General features: G+C 36.7%; 6 protein-coding genes across 8 annotated transcripts; 2 read left to right on the top strand and 4 right to left on the bottom strand.

Moving 5' to 3' along the window:
- The first annotated feature begins 1998 nt into the window (after positions 1-1998).
- On the top strand, positions 1999-4913 carry LOC105180150 (Tetratricopeptide repeat (TPR)-like superfamily protein). 2 transcript variants are annotated; one of them, XM_020691807.2, is made up of 5 exons: positions 1999-2442; positions 3046-3184; positions 3487-3518; positions 4154-4240; positions 4424-4563. In XM_020691807.2, the coding sequence occupies exons 1-5, from the start codon at positions 2182-2184 to the stop codon at positions 4445-4447; spliced, it is 543 nt and encodes a 180-aa protein (XP_020547466.1). In that variant the 5' UTR covers positions 1999-2181; the 3' UTR covers positions 4448-4563. The 2 variants fall into 2 exon arrangements, with proteins under 2 accessions (XP_020547466.1, XP_011102115.1); XM_011103813.3 differs by having other exon boundaries at positions 2000-2442; positions 4488-4913.
- Positions 4914-5444: 531 nt separating this feature from the next.
- On the bottom strand, positions 5445-11115 carry LOC105180145 (PHD finger protein EHD3). Of its 2 annotated transcripts, XM_011103804.3 has the most exons (7): positions 10960-11115; positions 10476-10793; positions 9048-9242; positions 8463-8789; positions 7588-7677; positions 7424-7468; positions 5445-6712 (listed from the first exon to the last, which is right to left on the bottom strand). In XM_011103804.3, exons 2-7 carry the CDS (start codon positions 10704-10706, stop codon positions 5840-5842), a joined length of 1761 nt encoding a protein of 586 aa, XP_011102106.1. In that variant the 5' UTR covers positions 10707-10793; positions 10960-11115; the 3' UTR covers positions 5445-5839. The 2 variants fall into 2 exon arrangements, with proteins under 2 accessions (XP_011102106.1, XP_020547465.1); XM_020691806.2 differs by lacking the exon at positions 9048-9242.
- A 1001-nt stretch (positions 11116-12116) lies between these two features.
- LOC105180128 (BTB/POZ domain-containing protein At4g08455) lies at positions 12117-13532 on the top strand. Its single transcript, XM_011103783.3, has 2 exons — positions 12117-12697; positions 12905-13532. The coding sequence occupies exons 1-2, from the start codon at positions 12293-12295 to the stop codon at positions 13370-13372; spliced, it is 873 nt and encodes a 290-aa protein (XP_011102085.2). The 5' UTR covers positions 12117-12292; the 3' UTR covers positions 13373-13532.
- Positions 13533-13565: 33 nt separating this feature from the next.
- On the bottom strand, positions 13566-18909 carry LOC105180136 (S-adenosyl-L-methionine-dependent methyltransferases superfamily protein). The gene is made up of 9 exons (XM_011103791.3): positions 17397-18909; positions 16833-16973; positions 16483-16753; positions 15971-16081; positions 15604-15763; positions 14880-15137; positions 14625-14747; positions 14024-14101; positions 13566-13936 (listed from the first exon to the last, which is right to left on the bottom strand). The coding sequence occupies exons 1-9, from the start codon at positions 18024-18026 to the stop codon at positions 13738-13740; spliced, it is 1971 nt and encodes a 656-aa protein (XP_011102093.1). The 5' UTR covers positions 18027-18909; the 3' UTR covers positions 13566-13737.
- Positions 18910-19045: 136 nt separating this feature from the next.
- LOC105180119 (putative calcium-binding protein CML44) lies at positions 19046-19779 on the bottom strand. The gene has a single exon (XM_011103773.3). The coding sequence runs from the start codon at positions 19600-19602 to the stop codon at positions 19132-19134; it is 471 nt and encodes a 156-aa protein (XP_011102075.1). The 5' UTR covers positions 19603-19779; the 3' UTR covers positions 19046-19131.
- A 2674-nt stretch (positions 19780-22453) lies between these two features.
- Positions 22454-23363, bottom strand: LOC105180110 (putative calcium-binding protein CML44). The gene has a single exon (XM_011103763.3). It carries the CDS (start codon positions 23151-23153, stop codon positions 22662-22664), a length of 492 nt encoding a protein of 163 aa, XP_011102065.1. The 5' UTR covers positions 23154-23363; the 3' UTR covers positions 22454-22661.
- Between the last annotated feature and the right edge of the window lie 20 nt (positions 23364-23383).

The following is a 23383-nucleotide window of genomic DNA, read 5'->3' as shown; positions in this document are numbered from 1 at the left end:
CTCTATAATAATAACAGAGAGAGTACGTGCATCGCGTCTCATGTTCTCAAACCGACGACGATTGCGTTCCATCCAAACGTGATAGACAATAGAATCAAGTAATGCTCTGTAGGTTGCATTAATGACGTTGTTCCCTCTCCATCGCCGACGAAGCCCAAGTAACATCTTTAATCAAAGAATGGTTCGGCCAAGGAACCCACACATGAGGTCGAATCTCCTCCAAACAGTGTCGGGAATAGCGGCATCGAAAGAACAGGTGGTTGTGCGTCTTCATAGCATCATGAGCACACAGGATACAGGAGGTGCCCAAGTAAGAAAGTCACGACTTGTCTAATGTGGACAGCCTGAACCAAAGCACGAACGTGTATCTAGAAATTTTGAAGGGCACCAAGAGTAGTGAAGACCAACTTACCTTGGGTCCTGCGGTGATAGGAAGTGAAATATTGAAGCTATAGTTAGTGGACCAGCACCAGTATGCCACAAAATTTGATCCGAGCCACCATGCACGATTGATAGGTGATTTATAATCTCTGAGCACTTCCTGGATGTAGTGATGTCTGGCCAGCACCATTGCCCATCCACAATGACCGATTTAAGAGGAGCGCTAGTCAGCATACTAGTAAGGCTAAGCCCTCTCGAGAATGAAAGAATAAGTTACCCATATTATGCCATGGATCATACCACGAAAAGAAAGAGACACCATCACCAATCCGATACTCGATAAGCAGCCAAAAAAGAGGACGAAGACGTAATAGCTTCCTCCAACCCCATGAGCCCCACGTTCTGCCACTATCCATATGGATCGCTCACGAAGTCTAGATGTCAAATGTTGTTAACATGATATTTATAACATGCCCTTTTGGTCGTTCATCTTGCTTTGTGATTGATTATAATACATTGTCATAATGTTCGAGACACATACGTTTTCTTGATTCGTCTTGTGCTCGATTTACATGTATCTATATATACATTCACCTTTTATTTACTTACTTTGTAATTAGTTTAAATATTATAAAACATTGCTCACACAAAAAAACACGTGATAAAATGACATTATATAGAAAGTGTTTCATGCTTTTTATTATTGGTCCAAAATCATGTACTACAGTAAATATTACAATCATATTCAATTAATTTCTCATATTTTTGGAAATATATATTTATAACATAACATATAGACGTAGAACAAACAATATTAAGTAGTAAATTATGATAATACATAATCATAATGACAAACATTTAATATTTGTACAGAAAAAATTAATTAGAGATTGTGCAATTTTTTTTATCTCCCACATTTTGGATAATTATAACTTTTTTTTAGGTATTTTGCAGTAATATTGTGCAGCATATGTGCAAAATAAATTTTCCCATAAGTAAGATAAATTAATAACTATCTTTAACCAAAATTCTAGTAAATCTAAAACCACTTTAAAATATGCATTGTCCAAAATCTTTAAAATGTGTAATTTACAATTTTATAACTTAGATATAAAAATAAATTTGATGTATGAATCTGTAAAAAGAAATTGCAATGGAAAAATGTAGTCAACTTACTTATTTATTTTAAATAATTCAAATTATTTTTTATGAGTGAATATATTAACATATTTATTCTTCGTTTTTTTTATATTAATAAATTAATTCACTTTTAATTATTTTTATTTTTGAACTCTGGTTTATATATATATGTATATGATTATAGGATTTAATGCAATTTACATGCACCATGTAATATTGTTAATGAACAAATTATTTTCTATGAAAAATAATAATAATTTATCTTCATATGTTATTTAAAATAAAATAATTTATCTTTTCGAACTGTTTTATTTTAAAAAAATATAAAAAATAAATTACTTTATTTTTAAAAATATTAAAAATTATAATAAAATAATATGCTCATTTACACCGTGGGAATGAACTTATTTGCATTTTTTCATCCAAGTAGTTTTGTGTCACTACGAATATATATTATATGAATTAAAAATTGATAGTGAATGAAGGAAGGAATGGGCATCCAAATCCCCAAAATGAAAAGGAAAAAGGGAACAGTTGAAATAGCGGCGTGGCCGACAAGAGAGAATCAGATGAAGATATATTTGAGTTTGTTTTCTCTGATAGTTGCTGATAGAGCAGTACAAACCCACAAGAAATCTCCGGCGGTCGGAATCGTGAAAGATGAAGATGACATGGAAGAAGAATGCTGGGGACAGCAAAAACAAGACCAGGAAACGGCCCATCTCCTTTAATCCTAACCTTCCTTTCGAAGATCTTAATTCCAGTTCTGATACGAATACTACAGCGGCGAAGATGAAGGAAGGTGAGTCACGTGGAAACGACGACGTAAGTAAAAAAGGGACCACAAGTTCCGATGAGGAAGATGAGAAAAGGAGGAATCTTGCTCAGGACTTTGAAGCTCAAGGAAATAGACTTGCTGAGGTACCTCTCTTTTTTTCCCTTTTCTTTCGCCCTTTTAGGATAAGGGTTTTGGGTTTTCAGTCTTCTCTCTGTTGTTTATTGTGAAGGGTTTTGGTTCTATTTTATGTTGGTTTTTGGTGTTAGTATTGTCAAAGTTATTTAATGTGGAATGTAGAAAGAATTGATATTTGAGTTTAATTTGAGGAGTTTATCTTTTTTCCCTTTCCTTGAGAAGATGTTAAAAAAGTATTAAGTTGCTGATAGTTTCAGGAAGTACACCTGAAAGAATGTGAGGGATTAGAGTTGTGCATTTCTGTAATGGGCTTGACATTGTTGTACATGTTCATGCTTGAGTTGAACGGATATGGCTATCTTAAGTGGAAATGGAAAAAAATTAAATGGAGTTTCATTATATGATTGCTTCAATGACATGCTGGGTTCTTCCTATTTGCATCAATTGCTATATTTTGTCCATAGGTGGTAGAAGTTGTTGAACCATGCGTACATGAATTAAGCATTCAAATTGGAGACAAATATCTTACTGCTATATGTTTCGTATATCTATGAGATTGTCATTGCTTGGCTAAGTTACTCAGTTCCCATCATTCACTTTTCTTTGTGAAGGAGGCAAAATACCGGGAGGCACTTGGAAAGTGGGAGAGTGCAATTACTTTGATGCCTGAACGAGCTATTCTACATGAGCAAAAAGCTCAGGTTTTACTTGAACTTGGGGAGGCCTGGAATGCCTTGAAGGCTGCAACTCGTGAGTCATCTTTTCCCCCATTCCTTTTCTGTTTCTTATGCTTTTATCCCTTATTTATGATATACAACTAGGTATCATGTTCTCAATCGTATCAGAGAAGGTCATGGAATCGTAGTTTCTTGTCAATTAACTTCCTATTGAGATACATTGCTTGAATATCTGCCGTTAACATTAACCTTTTTACTGTCTCAAAAGAGGATAAGAAAAATCCATGTTTTTAACTTTTTTACTGGCCCAAAAAAGGATGAAAAAAATCCTTGTCATTATCACATTTTAACTTGTGTTTTGTCCTTGGTTCATAGGAGCAACTGAATTGGAGCCAAGATGGGCTGAGGTATGTTAAGTATTTGCTCTATGGATTTGCCTTTCCGTGTATTATGGTGATTCGTAAGAAAAAGATGAAAAGGTACTGTATTGAATGGGAGTATAGCTCCTTGTTGGAATTTCACTTAGGTTCTTATTGTTCTCTAATGATGGATTTAGCGGAAATGAAAAATACCTAGTCAAATTGTATACACTTGAATCTAAAATATTGCATAGAGAATATAAGCATATCTTACTACAAGAAGTGTTAGTTTCAAATAGTTTATTGGTGGACAGATGAGGCATATCTAAAGAACTTTTCTGGGGCATCATCCTTGTAACTATTTGGGTTAAGAATACACCATGGATTTCTGATGGCACAGAGTTGACAAAATCACTGTATATTTTGTTGAGCATTTAAGGCGACGATGGGTGTGTCTATCAAAAGAACGAAAAAAATCAAGTTATTGATATTTTCCCAGGGTGTTGGATATGTCGCTATCCGCAATGGATGTTCATCTGAGACTGTTCACCTCTGATAGGCGTCCATGCATATTGATGTGACTTAGATTACCTTTAAAGCATGAGCTCACGCGGATAAATCACACATGAGCTTTACTTTTGACGTTTGAAGAAATTTACATGTTTTCTCCTTTGTCTGGATAGGCATGGGTGACGCTTGGAAGAGCCCAGTTAAACTATGGAGAACCTGATTGTGCCATTGAAAGTTTTGACAAAGCATTGGCTCTTAAGGTAGCATTCAAAGTTTATGCTGTAATTCAATACTGAAATCTTGACATGCTTCTTATCAATTTGATGGATTATAATAGACAGGGCAAGAAGCAAATTGCAGTTATCTTAACCCTTTTCCTTCATGAAAGTTTTTGCATCTTTCAGGATAAAGTTAACATGATCTTTTCCCTGTTTTGTGTACAGGTTTTTAACTTGTCTCTTTTATAATAGTGTTTATGTTTTCCTTCTGAAATCTTGCACTCCACAGCCCGATTCTGTGGAAGCAAAAGATGATAGGGAGACTGCATTACATCTACTGAAGAGGAGAAAGCAGCTCCATTCAAGGGGTTTGAGCTCAACTGAAAACCGTTTTCTTGTTGGAGATCAGGGCTAAAAGCTTTTCAAGACTCCAAGTGGCCTGCATCCGCACATAGGCATATATGAAGAGAAAGAAGAAGAGAAGAAAATTGTGAGTGAATTGTAGGGGTTGCTGTAAATGACTAGTAGATAGACATATTGTGTTTGTTGGATATCTTATACCCAGGAGCAGCAGTGTATCCTAAAGGCTAAAGCTATGTCCGGAGTTGATATGGTGAAAATCTTAAAACTTTTGGATCTGAAGATCTTATCCAAAAGGACGGATACAGAAACTCTAATTCTTAATGAACTATACAACCATAATGTTAATTCTTCACCTTTTCTCCAAACTGATTACTGCCATCTGGTCAACTTCAGAATGTCTTCTGATATTCTTCAATAGTCAAACCACAGGAACAGTGTGATTTCCTCCTCGCAGGTATCATGTTTTACCAAACGATTAAATGAATATTCCGGCTAAAAGAACTAGAATCGGTATTAATAATTGCTCTCAGGAGTAAAATGGAACTAAATCATCCACTACACAAAGCATCAACAAAAAAACCTGTTTCAGAACGCTTATGAGCCATTAATCTGGGCAAGAATTAAGTTGGAAGGCTCAGTTCTTTCACCAAACCTCAGGGATTGCATCAACTTCATAAAGAACAACAAGATTCGTCCAAGGCAAGGAACTTATATTTAGCATACATAAGCAAAGGAATTACGAACTGTATAATGTACAGTTTCTATTCAGCTTATGCCCCTTGATTTCCGAAACTAGAGAGAAGAAATGTTAAGAAGTATGGGTTAGTACATACCCCTTTGATAAAGAACCAGAACAAATTTCAGGAATGATATCCTTGAAGAATAATAAAGGTTGAAAGCAAATTGTAATAACCTAAAGCAAGGCAGAAATGTTTCCCTTAATTTGACGGCAAAGGGAATACACGTACTATTTTAACCTCATTTTACAACATATGGAAACATTTTAATTTTCTGAATCCTGATACAACACCTAATCAATATTGAAGTACCTGTTATAGTACAACTTGCCAGAGGTCGTAGCTCAAGACGCATGAACAGAGTTGCATCTCGTGCTGAATTGCTATCAAAAGTCAGCCTACCAATCTGCAAAAAAAATTAATCCTCCATTGATGCAGCAACATACATTTGTTACATTGGGGACTACAGGTACATTACAAAAATACTGGTTGTACAAAAAGCAGCGGATAGATTCTTCCTCTCCAAAAGCAACACATCAACTCATGTAGCTTTTAATCTCATGGCTGCCAGATTCTCTTCATAGTTTAGAGTTTTGGCTGCATTCAGAAGCATATCCACACCGCCAGACTTGTTTAACGCCTCTTCGGTCTTTAATTTTCCATCTAAAGATCTCTTTCTAGATTTATTTTGAATATTCTCATACAAAAATTTAGCTTTGCGTACACGCTGGATTCCAGCATCACATTTTATGCAAAACCATTTCCCTCTGGGAATGGCAGTGCGAGGTGGCTGCATGCAGTATATGTGATATGCATGGTCACAGCCATCACAGAGAACAATCTTATCATCATCCCTATCAATTAAGCAAGCTCTACACAGACAAGAAGGGCAATACCAGCAAGGCCCATGAGATATCAACTGCTTGCTTGTCAAGCATTTCACATGGTAAAACTTGTGAGGACAGAAGGAATGACCACATATTCTATAGTCTTCATCATTTCTCACCTCAGTTCGACAAACCTTGCAATGTGTAAATCTTTTATCCCCACCGTTCGCAACCAACTCATTTGAACTCTCCTCTAAGTCCTCTGGTGCTTCTTCAGACACAAGCTCATCTTCTCCATTGCCATCAAGACGTGATCTAGAAGCATTCAGCCTCTCGCAAGCTATGCAGTTCTCATGTGGACATTCAGTTCCCTTTCCAGTGCACTTTGCACAATACCAACTTCTAACAGGAATTTCTTTAACAGCAGGTTCAATACAGGAGATATGATACATCTCCTCACATGAATCGCATACTAGACCATTTCTTCCATCAGTCTTCTCTCCACAACGCCTGCAGGTATGAACTTCACCAATAGCACAGGCCTCTGTTAGCTCTGCTTTGTGCATGTCGGATTCTTGTGTAAGGAACTGTCATCGTCACAAGTAGGGACATTATATCCTGACCAAATTTCCCAATACATCAACAATTCGAGTTTTCTACTTTTCCCCCTGATACCTAAGTCTTCATTTTAAACATTTGGTTGTTTAATAAGCTACAGAGTCATGATTTCATTACAATCTCAAAGTCTTCAGAAGAACTGAAACAGAAGTAATAAAGCGAAATGTCCAACTTATTTTTAGGTATGTTACCAAAAAGAAAATCTGTCTTCATGTAGTACAGGTGAAGTACAGAAGACTTGGATAGAAAAGCATAGATACGCAAATGAAGGAGAAAGCAGGAGAAACAGCTCAGAAAGACGAGAAGATTATCCACACAACCAGACAGAAAGCAAAGAATAATATCTATATAATACAAAGTAAAAGCTCTTGCTATTGGACAACATACTGGTTCAAGACTTTTACAAGAGCCAAAAGGATAAAAGTTATTCCAAGCATGACTGACATTTCATAATTTACTTACAATTGTAATGCCAATAGAAAAACAATTAATACATTAAATTGCACTTTTTAACCTAACAGGATTTTCAATTTCTTGATGCAGCAAATGGGGTAAAAGCATAACACTATAGGTAAATATACAGTTTCCAATCTCATCCTCCACATCAACTCCCGTAAGGAAAAGAAACGAGAAGACACAAAAGAAGAAAGGGAAACAGGGGGAAACAAAGAAGCATTTACCTCATGTCTGCCAAACTCAGAAATGCTGTGTGCAGAGCTCCCTACCTGTCGTATGAGGGGAACAAAAGCTAATAAGAAGATCAAAGCATATGAACATATTAAACCCAAACAATAAAAGATGTAAAACACAACCAAGCTTATCCAAGCCAAGCTAACTCATCTACCTGTTCACGAAAAGACATCATTGTTTTGTCTGACAAGCGTTTCGCAATGGCAATCATATCAGCGCCAACCTTTTGGAGTTTTGTCCATATCTATAAAATAAGTCAGCAGCTAAGAGGTAAAGCATGTGTATGTATATCTACATACAGAGAGATATGCTGAGCAACATTTCTGCCAGCTCCATTACATAAGACAATGGTGAGAGCAATTCCAACCCCATCCTTTTAAATAAACTAGTAATTCAGTTGAAAGATTCAAATGCCATGAAAGTCAATCTGAATACAATAACCTTTTATCTGGTCCAGCAATTACAAGAGAAGACAAACTCAAAGACTGCTCATTCATGAACGTTTTCTTTTATCCGAAGGAAAATCTTATTTTACAACCATATTAATCTGCAGGTCATTTGAATATTTGATATATGATTTGTTCCCCCAGTCTGCACAAGCTAACACTGAAAGGATTCCTTAAAATTTAAAGTAGATATCACCTCCCCAGTGAGACTTGAGTCCAACAGGCATGTGCGAGGAAGCAGACTGCTAAAAATCTGAACTAAAGGGGCACCTAGAATACTCAGTCCATGGATACAAAGTCACTAAAATTTTGAAAGTAAAAGAGGAAAACTTTCATTTTATACTCCGTCAAACTTCAAGATAATTTAATAACAAGTAACTCCATTAGCTATGAATAAGCTCAGTCCTCTCCTAGACCTAAAAGAGCAGAAGGACCTTTCAGAAAAAAATGCCACCACCAACTTTAAATAAATATCTGTTTTCATAGATGTGGGATTGCTTGGTAAGACGAGGTCAAACTTTCAATATCTTCAGAAGATCACACTCAATGAGCAGATATCAGAAAGTAAATTTCAGAAATATACCTGTTGTATATCTGAATGAAATAGCAGAGGCGACTTTTCATATGCTTTCTCCTTCATCCTTGAGTTTATGTGTCTCACATCAAACAACTTGTCAGCATGCATTCCATTTTCAAGGAGTAAACTGCATAATTGGGCGAACCTTTCTGACATAATAACATCAAAGAAGGTGCTACGGCAGATCTCTGTAAGTGTATCACTGTCTGATTCATTGACTGATCCACTGTATGCCAGGCCGACACTGTCCTTAGCAGCATTTTGCAGACCATCATGCACAGATCCAGTCTCGACAGTGCATTTGCTCCCAGCTTCACAAGAATAAACAGATTCCTGCATAGGAAAGCCCACTAATCTGCTAAAGATCCTAAAAAGTACTGGCTGCAGCTTGAGATTGCTATTTTAGAAGGACCGGGAGATTAATCACATAGCTGAATGATTGACGATACATCGAAAGGCAGCAATCTTATGAACTGATATAATCTTCAATCCATGAATTGACCAAAATAACAATAATTATGAAATGTAATGCAAAATACGCATAAAGTAAGAAAAGTTAGGTTGTAAGCTACCTATAATGACAGTATATACCTTAACTGTGGTTCTGCTACAGCTTCCCAGATCAAATGCAAGTGCATCTTGAATGCATCTTCTTAAGCCACCTTGACCTTCCAACGACTGACACAGTTGCTCAAGAACAATATTTCTTTGGTGCTTGAGTGAGCAACCGCTGGAAGCAACTGGCAAAGCATGTGGTCTTTTTTGGCTAGCTTGATTGAATGAATTCTTAATTGTACAAGAATCAAATGAAGAAATTTCAATACTAGCACAAATGAGGACATGGCTTAAAATATGATGAAACACTGTCAAATGGTAAGGAAATTCGCAAAAGAGAAAAACACCATGCAGAAACATGTTTAAGATCATTAGGCAGGAGCAGATTGACAGACGCATAAATGTCAACCTTTAACAAACCTATGAAACCCTTTAAGATGCTAAAGAATCAGGATAATTTTGTGCTACAGGTTTTCAAGATCCCTAATTCTGGGAACAAACATGCAAGTTCAAGGCAAACGATGACTTAGTAAATGAAAGCAGTAAGGAATCCTACTCATAAAAGAAAAAGAAACACGAGGAAGGAATAATTTGAAAGACAATCATGGAGAAATACATATTTAGAAACAATTTGGCATTCCTAGCTGTTTCTACTGAGAAGTAATTTCACAACCAACAATGAGTTGGTAGTTGCAAATCAATTATACACCCAATTAAAGGTTCTTTACTACAACCGAACCAGATATTGTTACTCAAGGAAAATGATAAAAAGCAGTATGTGATATAGAGTCTTCAAGCTTAAAAACAAAAAGGTTCTGGCTTCTTTTTTACCTGAACTGCTAAAAAAACAAGTTTAGTTCGGATGGGCTAAACACATTGTAAACTAATTACCTCGTGTGAGCTCCAAACTAAAATTTCAAGAACTTTAAACCCCAATATCACTTATCAAGCAGCATGAGCAATGATTGCCCCATGAATTACATACAACATTAAACAACATGATTTTATCGCTATTTGCCGCTAATTTCCATCACCATCTTCACTTAACCCTCTCATGGGCCAAAAAGTGTCCATTCAACAGATGATGGAGAGATTGTGATAGTCATTACGTCCATGCTCAAACATTTGATTTACCACATTCCACCAAAGCGCACCATTAATAACTATAAGGAAGATGCAATGGTTTTTGGTATGAAAAGTTATTCAACGAATTCCATATAGCCACACTTGCTCTCTTTCATATAATCAGCAATATTGGCCAAGGGAATCTTTCTCTTTAGCCTAGCACAAAATTCATGGGGTCTCAAACTGCAACATATATCCATAAACTCTATGCAAACAACTGAAAAGGGAAACAGAAAAAAATTGACAGGAAGTTCATTCTACTTTATCAACACATAAGAAGCAAACAAAAAGTGTAAGCAATGAGAAGTTTGTGAATTTCATTATAAGAAATTACCATACCTTCTCAACATGTTGAATCTCCGCACCATCCCGAAGTATCCCATTCTCCACAACTTTGGCATTCCTTCGCCTTTGGTAAGTAAGTAAACCACCTCCCAATTCTGGCAAACCAGTCTCCATACCGGTTGCACGGCCATTCGCCTTCGCCCCATCAACCTTGGGCTCGACTACTCCACTCTCCGTATAACTTCCACCACCAAGAACACTGTTGTCCTTCTGCTCATCAACCATTCCTATTCTCCAATTAAGCGCAGCCAAGAACTAAAACAACTCATACCCTAAACCCCAACCAAATAGCATCCTATAATCTCAATTTCCCTGCAAATTCCCAAAAGAAAACAAAGCAACCCCAAACATCTAGGTCAAAATACAACAAGAACAGCTTCCCAAAATTCCCACAATTTGAACCGTGAAACCTAAAATTAGTTCAAGAAATTTCACAGAGCACAGTAAAAATAATAAATAAATCATTTCGAGCACTGACCGAAGTTACAAAGAAAGCGGGGAATGAATCTCCGCTGTCGGAATTGGGAACCCTAGTGAGAGAGAGAGAGAGTATGAGTGGATGACACAAGAGCAAGAGGGCTTTTTTAAAATTTTGAAATGAAAAATTTGAGAGGGTTTGGGTTTTCTTTTTTTCATTTTCCCTTTTATCAAAATGAAAATGCTAATTATTACTTTCTTTTCATTTGTCCTTTATTAACCGGGAACCGATTTAACCGGGATTTAAACAGTCATTCCTTTGGTTGGGTAATTGCCTGTATGGGCATTCCTCTCACCTGTCCAACTATCCAAATTAATACACCTTTTTTCTTTTTAAAGGAAAAAAGTAACTTTAATATTTAACAAGTTAAAAATATATTTGAGTTCAATCAAGTATTAATATTTGTCTCATTTTATATCCATTTATATTATGATTTTTAGTTATATTAATATATTGATTGAATCGATGTAATTTGTTAATATTTTTTACACATAGTGATATATTAACTGAATTTATGTATTACTCCATACTTTAATCATGAGCTAAATTCGGAATAATACTTAAATGAATTCTGAATTTACTTGAAAAATAATATTTTCATTACTATTCTAATCTCGTTTATCTATTGTCCGTTTTATCTTTCTTTACAACACTGTCAAATTTTCAGAACTAGAATCAGTTGTTTGTAAAAAAATGTTCAAAGTTTAACTTTGCTGACGAAATTAAGGCAACTAAAGAGTATCACTAATATGTAGATATTAATCTATTTTAATAGTAGTTATTGATTTACTATAATAATAATTATTTATTAATTATATATTTAATATTTATAATTATCGTATATTTATTATTAATTATTAAAATTTATAATATAATTGTAATCGAATCACTAGAAAAACAAAGGTAAAAATTGGGATAATCAAACAATGCAGCAATAAGGTAATTAATCATATGGGACAGTGGTTAACTATTATTATACCCAATTACTGATTTAACTTTTGAGTTTCGTCTAACGCTTCTTTGGTTGTGTAAATTACTTTGACTTGACTTTGACGCTTTTAGTGTGTGGTGTAAGTCCCCGCAAAGTAGTGGACTAATTGGAAATTGCAAATTCCATCCAATTTCAGTTAAAGTCGCATGGGCAATCAGCTCAAAGAACACACTTTTATGCGCGAGAGTTCCACGGCAATAAATGAATCCGCATACAAAGGTTCAGATCGGCGGTATCTACCAAAAGAAAACCCACGAAAAGCATCAAAAGGTACTGCAGAGTTCCCAACTAATAAATAAAAAAGAATAAATAGATAAAAAGGGTTGGAACAACCGCTGGAGAATGCAGCGGAACCAGCACTGGAGGCGGCGGTTCTCGTCAGATTCCGACGTGGACTTCGGAGAAGACGAGGATGAGGAGGAGGAGGACGGGGAGGAGGGATCGTCTGCGGCGCGGCGGATGAGGATGAAGTGCCTGTCGTGCAAGGAGGAGTACGTCGACCGCCGTGCCGGCACCTGCCGCGAGTGCTACGAAGAGGCGGGGGAGACGGAGGAGGAACTCAAGCGGGAGATCGATGACCTCAAGTCAAAGGTCAACTTTCTTCGCCTGCTTTGTACTGGACCGAATTTCGTGACCAGGCCCAATACCTCGTGCTTCTCCGACGTCGTTTTGGTCGCCTCTGGTCCGCCGGATTCAGCTAATTTGCAGTGCAACTCGCCTTCCATCCCGGCCCATCGGGCTGTACTGGTAGTGTACCCTTTTCACTATTTCGGGCTTCCCCTTCCCATTATTGTGCTTAAATTGAGCCAGGCCGGTAGCCCGAACTATTAACTTGTAAGATTGCTTTTAGGCTTAGAAAAACTGTCACACAATTACTGTGAAGGAAGCATTTGTTATAGTAATTGATGTCTACATTTTAATGGGCCAATACTGATGTTCTTGATTACCAAACAGACAAGTCGATCCCCGGTTTTCAGGGCCATGCTCGAAAATGAAATGGAGGAAAGCCTGACTGGAACCATCAAGATCAGTGATGTATCATACGATGCCCTTCGAGCATTTGTGAACTATTTATACACGGCTGAAGCCTGCCTTGATGAGCATATGGCCTGTGACCTGTTGGTATTGGCTGAGAAATACCAAGTGAAGCATCTCAAGACTTATTGTGAGAAGTATCTGATGTCTAGACTGAACTGGGAAAATTCGCTACCTTACTATGCTTTTGCTCACCAGCATGGCGCTAAGAGTTTGCTGGATGCAGCCTTGTCGCTGATCATGGACAACATGGACAAGCTGAGTAAACGAGAAGAGTATATGGAACTTGTTGAGAAGGATCCGCGTGTGGTGGTAGAAATTTATGAGGCTTATCTCTCAAAACAAGTGAACACTGCTGCGAGTAAAGATCCAAATAAGACGGCCTAGGCTGAGGAAAATGTTGCTTTTTGGAGAAGGATGGAACTTTATACGCGTGTTTCCTGTTTTAATGTGGTGAGCGTTGATGTAAATGGATTGTTTTGTAGACAGTTCTTTTTAAGGAGATGTTTCCAGGGAAAGATGCTGAAGCATCTTCTGTGGCTCTAAATTGCTGTTTTGCTGTTGAAATGAATCACAGGCATAAAACATGTCGAACTGACACTTTTGTAGTTTCAGTACTAAAAAGTTTGCATGTTTAGTACAACAATCAAGGAGTCCATGGCCAAGTTATGCTCATGGATAAGGTATGCGGTATACATATGAAAAAATTTGTGGGTCTTTCCTCACTTTCTATCGTGGATAATGCAAATATATTACAATCGCTTCTCACAAGCTAAAAGCTTCCAGTTTGAATGAGGACCCTCTCCAGAGTCAAACATGAAAGTGACCCATCCCACTGCGTTTGCGATCTCCTTGAGTTCATAAATGACAGCGGTCGTATCATGGATGTAAGCTCGTCCACCTGGTCTTAGGATTCGGTCCATCTCCAGCACGATGTTGGTGATATTACATCTGGATGGACATGAGAATTGTTATTCAGAATAATGATTTTCAACCTAGGATAATCAGCCACCAACTGTGAAAGACCAAAATTTGTACCTCTTCTGTTCAATGAAAAATAGGCCGGCTGCGTGCAACAAATCATATGTTCTAGGATAAGTATCGAATGGCTCACACCTGTGAGATGTTCCATGAGTGAAATATGATCAAGAAAACAGGAGTTGGAATAAAATGAAATATTCACATGTATTGTCTTATGAAAAGTTCGTTTGGGGAAGATATTTGTGATATTATGTATCCTTTCAAAACTATTTTTTCGTGAAGTCGTATACCTGTTTTCCAGATCTGAACATATCGGGAATTTTATTTCTACCCGACTTGCAGAAAGTTAAGAACGTGGCCTGAATTCCTTAAATAGACATAAGGAACTCTATCATACAAGTCAAATGAAAGATCCATAACATTTCAGACACCTGCTTGGAATGGAAACAAACCTGCTAATATCTTAGTAGGGCACAATGTACATGTGACAGAATCTTACCCATAAGTCATAGCTGGAGAACAAGAGATATTGGCTAAAGGTAAACTCACTCAGAAGTTTGAAGTACATGACCACTAATTCGAGTTGAAACATTTGTCGAATGTAAGGAAAAAATACGAGCTGCGGAAACAAAATTAGAAAGGAGATTATGGGTCATACCAGTCGTGCATTACTCCTATAAGACCACGATCATATATTACGGGCAGTGTATTTGAACCACTAACCGGAACAACATTCATAACCCAGCAATTCACGTTGAAATCAAGTAAAGCCGTCGCGAACCTGCCAGGTACAAGAATCTGACAATAAGACTTAAATTGATCATAGGTTGAAATCAAGCTCCCAGCACTTGGAACAGAGTTTAAATATGCAGGAAAAGAATGATAACATTTCAAAGAGGATAAAGATACTTACCCTCCATACCCAGCTCTCATGTCCATCACATTTCGTATGTTCACATCGTTCACGTGAAAAACAACGATGTATCCATTTACATTCTCATTCCAATACTTGTAATCAGCTCTGTACAAGTCCCTCCGCGATTTATCAGCATCCATTTGTATGCTGAAAAGCCTGTCTGGCGGACTGTGCAGGCGGCCAGGCCAGTTAGTAGTATTAGCTCCATAACCATTCTCGGGTAATCTTGTGATGCATGCCTTCAGATTTACATACCTGCAGAAGAACAAATGTAACCACAATTCTCTCTATTACTCTCTGGAAAGTGTTTCTTATGGAAACTAACCTGATTAATTCCACCAAAATACTAAAGGACAAGGTAAATTCCTAGGTTGGACATAAAGTAGGCCTTGAGAAAAAATAGAACGACTAACAGAGAGCAATTGTACTCCCAATTTGGTTCACTGGTTGGAAGGGAGTAAGGGATGAGTGTCTATTCTCTGTCTGATGTCCAAAAGAGAAGCACCTCTTTTGTTTCAGTTCTACTTCATGGAATTGATTATAATGGATAACGAAACCACAAAAAGACATTATGAAATACACACTGAAAACACAGCTGTACTGAACAAACTGTAATTAAGGCAGTCATTCTTGACATAAATTCCATAACATTAACATAATGGGGGGGGGGAGGGGGGGGGGGCACCAGTATTTGCTTAGCATAAAGAATATGCGCAAGTACCATATATTATCTGGATTGTCATCTTGGTCACATAGAGGAGGATGTACATCAGGAGCACGGTTGAGATAGCAGCTATTGTTTAGGGGCTTCTGCCAGATAGTGATGTCCCCTTCCTTGTTTATGAGTTCCCAACAAAGGTTCCTAGTAAGAACCTCCATTTCTGCAAAAGGATAAGGTTAAAAAAGATGAGGAAGAAGAAGTTACTTGGTCTGAGACTCTGAGGTACATAATATATGGTAATAGTAGCATGTTCTGAAAGTCATCAGATAAGTATTTCGAGGGAAAGAGGGGGAATTTTGAATGTAAGAACTTGATAATAATAACACTCAATAACCTTAAAGTAATGGTAGATGCCAAGACTGGCTACCTTTCCATTGTTCTGCTGGTTCATCTCCATGTTTATAAATGAGTTCTTCTACCCATACAAAGTATCCTCCAGCTCTAAGAATCCTATTAGCCTCAACAAGCAAAATCCCATCTTGACAAAACAAAAATGGAACAAATATTGGAATTAAAAGATCGCCATACAATTATAATAACTTAGCCAAAAAAACAGAGAAAAAGGGTGGCCCCGAAAGAAAGGGCTAAATGAAGAAGAATCCTCACATCTGACACTTCTAGCACATGTACATCAAATAGAAGAACATGTAAAGCTTTTCAAGTAAGGATCAAAGTAGAAGAAAGAAATGAAGCAGCTGCTAGTAGTTAACTTTCTTTCCTTGTTTCCCTAAAATTAGCAAAGAGTGTCATTGAAACATGATATTTTCCCCTTGCTTTAGTCTGAAATGATCATCTCAAGATAAAATTTTGTTGCATAGCCACCAGGCAACATGATTAAGATGCCAAAGTAAGATTAGATACCAAGAGAGAGAGGCATACCATCTTGAGTCCAATTAATTCTACACCTTGAACAATGAATTAAGTCGAATGCTTGGCTTGGGTAAGGCAACCGGTGGCTTCCTAATGCAGTTACCATGGCAGGTACACCTCTTTCAAGAGCAAGCTGAATATGGTTCTCATGAACATCTTTCGGACCTATTGAGAGAGTGGTCACATTCCGCTCAGTCAGGTAGGCACCAAAAGTTGCAACTCCAGAATCAATATCTAAAGCAACCCGTGTGCGTTGTCCAAATGCAATTTCTGGAACCATCTATATGCATATCCTCCAGAAATCAGGTGGAAGTAAAATAGAGCATAAATCCAAAGAGAAGTGAAGGATAAAGGGAAACCTGGGATATCTGATCCAAGTATCTATCAGTATCTTGGTTAAATTGAGTTCCACCTCCTGGAAATATAAGCTTATCATCCTTTCTCGATATCCAATTCCGCCCTCCTTTATCTCCAACCAGAGGCACATTATCAAACCACACCTGCATTTCCATTTTAGCCTCTTCAAATTCATCGAATGTAAGAAAAGAATATCATCCCTCTAATTAGTAAGAAACACAACTTTTCCGGTGCTTGCTGATTAAGTATTGCTACAAATCAATTTTTGTACATTTCTTAAAAGAGGATATTTGACCAAAATTCATAGTTCTCAAAACCTTAAACTGCTAGATTATGTCAGGAGTTCGGTCCTAATTGAAAAATCTTAACCAAAACAGAGCATATATCTGCTGAATCTACTTGTACAAGAACATAACCTAAAGTTTTTACTTAGATGGCATGAGATCCTCTACATCAGTGATTATTGTACAGCCAAATTCAAGATCTAAGTAAAAAGCCAAATCCCACAAGAAACTACTAAGACGCAATGAAATGCAAATTAAAAAGAAAAATCTGCAAATTTGTACCTCATCCCGGCTTTTCGGCCATGGAATGTGGAGCTTGTACCCTTTAGGCCTCGGCACCAAACAATCCAATCCTTTGCCATTCTCAGGGCAATGCCTCTCATACTTTTCGCCCTTTCCTGATGAATTAAACCTCGAAATAGCCTCCACATTGTCTAAACAGGGAATGTACTCGCTCAGGCTCCCTTCACAGACTCTAAATTTCTCAACTTTCACCACTATTCTCCCATCACTCTCTCTCTTTTCCCTGTCATCACTACTATTGGCATTCACCACCATACTCTTTATAAGCCCTTCATCAAACTCTCCCACCATAAAATCATAAGTCATGATTCCCATCTCATTAATTATCCCCGTTCTCTCCAACAGAGGAGGAGGCGGCGGCGGAGAAGGCGGAGGAGGTGGTGGTGGGGCAAAAGGGATGGTCGCTCCGGTGGAGTTAAAGAAAGAAAGGTGATGACTTTGGGTAGTGGTTGTGGGGTAAGGAGAAAAACGTTTCAACAGCAAGAAAAGAGTGAAAGACACGAAGGAAAAAGCTATGATCTTTATGAATGTCGGAGCTGTGGTAGTGATCAATGATGATGAACTAAAGGGGTGGTGGGATGACGCCGAGCTTGTAGACATGGCTTTCATGGCCTCTCAGTGTGTGTCTGTGTGTGTGTTTCTTGGTTCAGAAAAAATGGAAAGAAAGAAAAGGAAACCAAGATTGATTTTGGGTTTCAGATTCTTTGCTGAATTACATGTTCACTGCAAGAAGTCACAAAGCCAAAAAAGTGATGATATCTATGCCTATCTATAGCCTTTTGGTTGTCTCAATGTGTGTGTGTGTGTGTGTTTTATATTGGATGGAATGAAAAGTCCTACATCAACTTGACTATATTAATATTATATGTAACTTTTTCCAAGAATTGAGTATAATACTTAAAAAATTAATGAAATTTAAAATCTGAGTTTCGGATTGAGAAGAAAAGTGGAGGAAACTGTAGGGATGAAGAAGTGAAGAATTAGTAATAACTCCAACCCCTCTGTCTGAGCATGTACTTGCTCACTTGCAGTTAGTACAAGCAGAAGCAGTGGGATTGAGATTTGTGCATGGATTGTCTGTAAAAGAAGAAAAGGACCAAAAATGCAAAAAGATTCTGGTGGGTCTCTCCAGTACATTTTACTCCAGTTTTCTCCATTTTCAACTAAAAAGAAATTGAAATAAAAATGTGAGTTCGATGTTCAACGACTTTGAGCACAGAAGTGGAGTAGAGGAGGGGTCATGGACGGTGGGACGTTTACGGCACGATTTTGTTACAGTAATAAGCGCATTGGAAGTCTCGTCATGAATTAATGTGGAGATTTATTGGGATTCACATGAGGCAGAAAATTACATTAATGATTTATTAAGGGGTCAAACTGTAATAAATTTGTTCTTGTCAAAGGTGAAATTAATCTATACTTGTCATTTAAGGATTCTGTACTTATTACTGCATCGTTGCTAATTTGTCAAAATCATTTACAATTAGGATTCTAAATAAATGAGGTGCCCACCAATGAAATATTTGGCTAAATTCTATTCTTGTCCCTTTTATTATAACGAAAATGTTAATAACCCCTTTTGCACCAAACCTCCATTCCGTTATAACTAACGTGGCAGACAACGCATGTGTGCAAATTGACGTTATTTTGACCTATTTTTGAATTAAACATGACTATATACAAAGCAAAAAGAATTCCAAGAAGAGGCTAAGGATTAATGATCAAACAACATCATAGCCTTAAACTCCTCGAAATCAAGAAAACCATCCGAATTGGTATCGTACACCTCAATCATACGCTTGCAATCTTGCCCACAATGCTCCTCCCACAACCCTAATCTTGACAATGCAATTTTGAGCTCCTTACAACAAATGAACCCATCATCATTCAAATCAAAGACCCTAAAAGCTTTTCGAAGATCCCTCTCCAAGATTTCATCATTTTTTTCTTGGACAAAACAATCATTACCACTTTTCCCCTTACCAATCAAGGTTTCATAAAAGAACAGAAAATCGACTGGGTCAAGGGCCTTTCGACCTACCAACAGCTCGAGCTCGTCTCGTTTAGCACCCACCCCGGTACTCTCAAGAAGCCACATAAGCTCATCTATGCTCACATGGCCATCCTTATTTCTATCTAGCTTGTCGAAGATCCTATGCAAGTGAAGTGTGTTGAGAGGAGACATTATTAGTTGTAGCAATACAAATACAAGCGAGAACGGATTTCGAATGACTATATATATATATATATGTCGATTTTAAATGATTCCTGGTACCATGTAATGAGTGTGTGTGTGTATATATATATATATATAAGATCAAGAGGAAGAAGATGTTTCTTGTACTCATCTAGATTATTCAAATCACACGGTTTCTAACAAGTTGTACTTACCCGTACGCGATTCTATATTTAATGAAAAGGGAAGTCTTTATTGGGTTGAGGTTTACAGAAGAAGGTTGCAGGAAGTTTCATGGAAGCCGAAGAGAAGAAAAGACAGAAACACCTGCTGGTTAGTAATTAACAAGAAATCTGCTGTTTTTAAGGTTGTTGATCGAACTAGGGTTTTGATCATGTTTGGTTTTTTGTTTAGATTGCTGGCTGGCGATGTCCTCATCATGATCACAATTAGGACATATATATAAATATATATATATATATATATATATATATAATAATGTCAAGAAATTGAAGCTAGCTTTTTGGGTTCGTGAGATTCCGTCAGATGACGTATGGCATAGAGGACAAACAAACAGGCCGTTGCAGAATTCATCACAAAATAGAATGATATATAAAAGAGAAGGCCATTTGACCAAAATATATATAACTAATTAATTATGATTTTTTTAATTAAGATGCTAATATTGTAAATATGAAATTATGTAAGGGTTTATAATAAGATGCTTGCCAAAATAATGGTTGACTTATGCATATATATTTTAGTTGGAAATTACAATTTTCGTTTCTTAAATATCGTACATTGTTTTGACATTTTTTTATCTACTTGAAATTCATTTTGTAATTTATAAAAGATAATAGTTTTAAAAAATGGCACAGGATATGAGTTACGAGAAATTACTGATTATTAAAAATCTCCGAAGTTTGAATTCATATCATTTATGTGGGTGTTGATATGGGTAATAGCCCGCTAGCAAGCAAAAGAACGAAAATACTATTTAATATACAAAAAATTACAAAAAAGGGGAAGATCCACATGAATGCCAGCGAGGCCGGATCGTCCGATCTGACCCGATACAAGAACTCAAATGAGGGACGTGGAGCCATATGATACGGTATGAAAAAACTATAAATATCACCAAACAAAGGCATTTATGATACGTACATTTAATGCTATTTCGACCCTATTAAGCCTTCCAGATCAAATTCGACGCATACTTTTTCTAACTTAAACATCGGAGTATCTTAGTTGGAGGTTTCCCACCAAACCTAACGTATTTTCTGTTCTCAAAATCCACTTACAGGAAGCTGAAGGAGAGTTGCAACCCGACCTAAGAACAATCCAAGGCCAGGATCCGACCCATCTTTAGCGGCCTGCATCAGGTGTGTGTTCAAATAATTTGAAAAATGTTAAACTATAAAGTACGCAGGTTATTTTAGGCTTAAATGCATTTTTAGTCCCTTAATTTTTTAAGATAGTAGATTTTGATTTTATATCTTTTTAATTTTCACAATTTTAACACTTTATTCACCAGAGTCCATCTTCTCGCCGGAAAAATGCATGTGCCTTTCAAGTGTTATTTTAACATTGGGCTTTTGTTTCTATTAGTCCAGTACTGTCAATATTTTTGTCTTTTAACTTTTCAGGATAGCATTTTGATCCTGCATATTTTTATTTTTATTCTTTTCAATCATTTCTTTATCAGAGTTATCACTGATGGAGATGAACTCTAGTGAAAGATGATTGAAATTACGAAACATAAGAAAATATAGGACCAACATGCTATTATAAAAAATTAAAAGACGAAACGTCAAATATCATAAACTACGGAATCAAAAATACATTTAATCTTTTATTTTTTATTTTATGATACAAATGATAGCATGAAATCATCACATAAATTAGTCTGAAGAAATTAGCTATAATATTAATGTAAAGTATATGGATATGGTAGTTGATGAGACAGGTATACAACTTTGTCTAATATCTAACCAAGTTGCAATGACTGGTAAGCCCCATTGACCAAACAAAATTAGTTTACTTGGATTTAGAAGAGGACCTTAGTTGCCTCCAACGACTTCCACCTGTCACTGATAATCAGCCAATCACAATACACATCATTTAATATGAGTGATCGAGCACGAAATTAATCGTACAATGATGCCTGCACTAGAAATCATCAAACCATTACATCATTCAAAAGAGATCAAAATTGTCTTTTAAAGAATATTGAAAAGTTGATGAGAATATTAAAAACTATGACGTGTGTTGTGTGTATATATGAAAGAAAATACGATTATTTTGTAATAAAAGATTGCTTGAGGGGTTATTTGGAAGCGTAGCCTACCACATAATGCCATTTGCAATGAATGGAAAATTAAAAGCATAATTAATAGGAGAAAGTATAACAAGTTAATGAAAGGCTGACTGAGTAATTATGTATTAATTAACAGATTAATGAAAGGTTGACTGAGTAATTAAAATCTACTGAAATAATATAGAATATTTTCTGGGTGGTGAATAATTTTTGGATGAATAGAAAAAAATATAGTAATATAGTAATATAGTATAAGAAGGTAAATTGCTTCATTTTAAAAAATATAGGAAGATAACTTATCGTGTTTAAAAAATATAGGGAGGTAAATTGCTATTTATTTTTTTTCATTTGCGATATCACGGGTTGCTTGCATTTTTTCCAATAATTTTATATTATTATCAGTTATATTCAACGGAGTTCTTTTTTGGGCCGCCAGCTCTTTCCAGTTGTTTACGTACGTTGTCAAAAACCAAACTACAAATCAGTGTTTTTTCTGTTTATGTGTAGTAGTTGAAACTTGAAACAGAAATGGTAAGAACATGATGAATCCAGCATTAACCAGCAACATATATTGATTGTCAGAAAGCAAATTTACATGAGAAAATGAACCAAGAAACGAAAACCAACAGAAGAAAATAGCACACTGCCAAAAATGCTGGCCAATCTTGATATACATCTCTCTCTATATGTATATAGTCATGTATATTGATCCTAAATGTCGTGGTGAATAAAATATATATCAATCAATCATTTATGTCTCCGAATGATCAGAAGTGGGAGGAACAGACATCATGTTTTTAAACTCGTGAAAATCGAGCACCCCATCGGAGTTCTCATCATAGACACGGATCATGTCTTTACAATCTTGGCCACTCCTCTTGTCCCACAGTCCTAATCTCGACAACACGCTCTGCAGCTCCTCGCAAGAAATGTAGCCATCGCCATTCAAATCGAAGACTTTGAAAGCCTTGAAAAGGTCGTTGTCATGGTGATCATGGGAAGAGTGGACATCGTCGGCTTCTTGTTCTTGCATCCTGGCCTTAACCATTGCATCGTAGAAGAACAAGAAGTCTATGTAATCAAGACTTGTTCGGCCCACGAAATTTTCGAGCTCCTCCAAGGTTGTGTGTATTCCGATTTTCTCAAGAAGATGGTGGAGCTCCTGAGTGCTCACAAGGCCTTTGTTGTTCTTGTCCAGGTTCTTGAAAATCCTGTGCAGATCATCGGGGCTGATTGGAGACATATATATGTATATGATTGAAAAAAGAAAAGAAGAAAAAAGGCTAACTAACTATATGGGAAAGAAAAAGAGTAAAATACATTAGTACAACGGTAAGGATAGTTGTTGAATATATATAGGGGTGGTGGAGGGTTGAGAGAATTCTTTGCATATGGCGTGTTGTTTAACGGTCCAAAGATGCGACTGTGGGGAGCCACTAAGTAGAAATATAACGTATATTTTGAGGGGAAATT

This window comes from Sesamum indicum, linkage group LG2 (assembly GCF_026168435.1).
Source record: "Sesamum indicum cultivar Baizhima isolate 11 linkage group LG2, ASM2616843v1, whole genome shotgun sequence".
Classification (NCBI taxonomy): domain Eukaryota; kingdom Viridiplantae; phylum Streptophyta; class Magnoliopsida; order Lamiales; family Pedaliaceae; genus Sesamum; species Sesamum indicum.
This window is presented reverse-complemented; position numbering and strand designations above follow the sequence as displayed.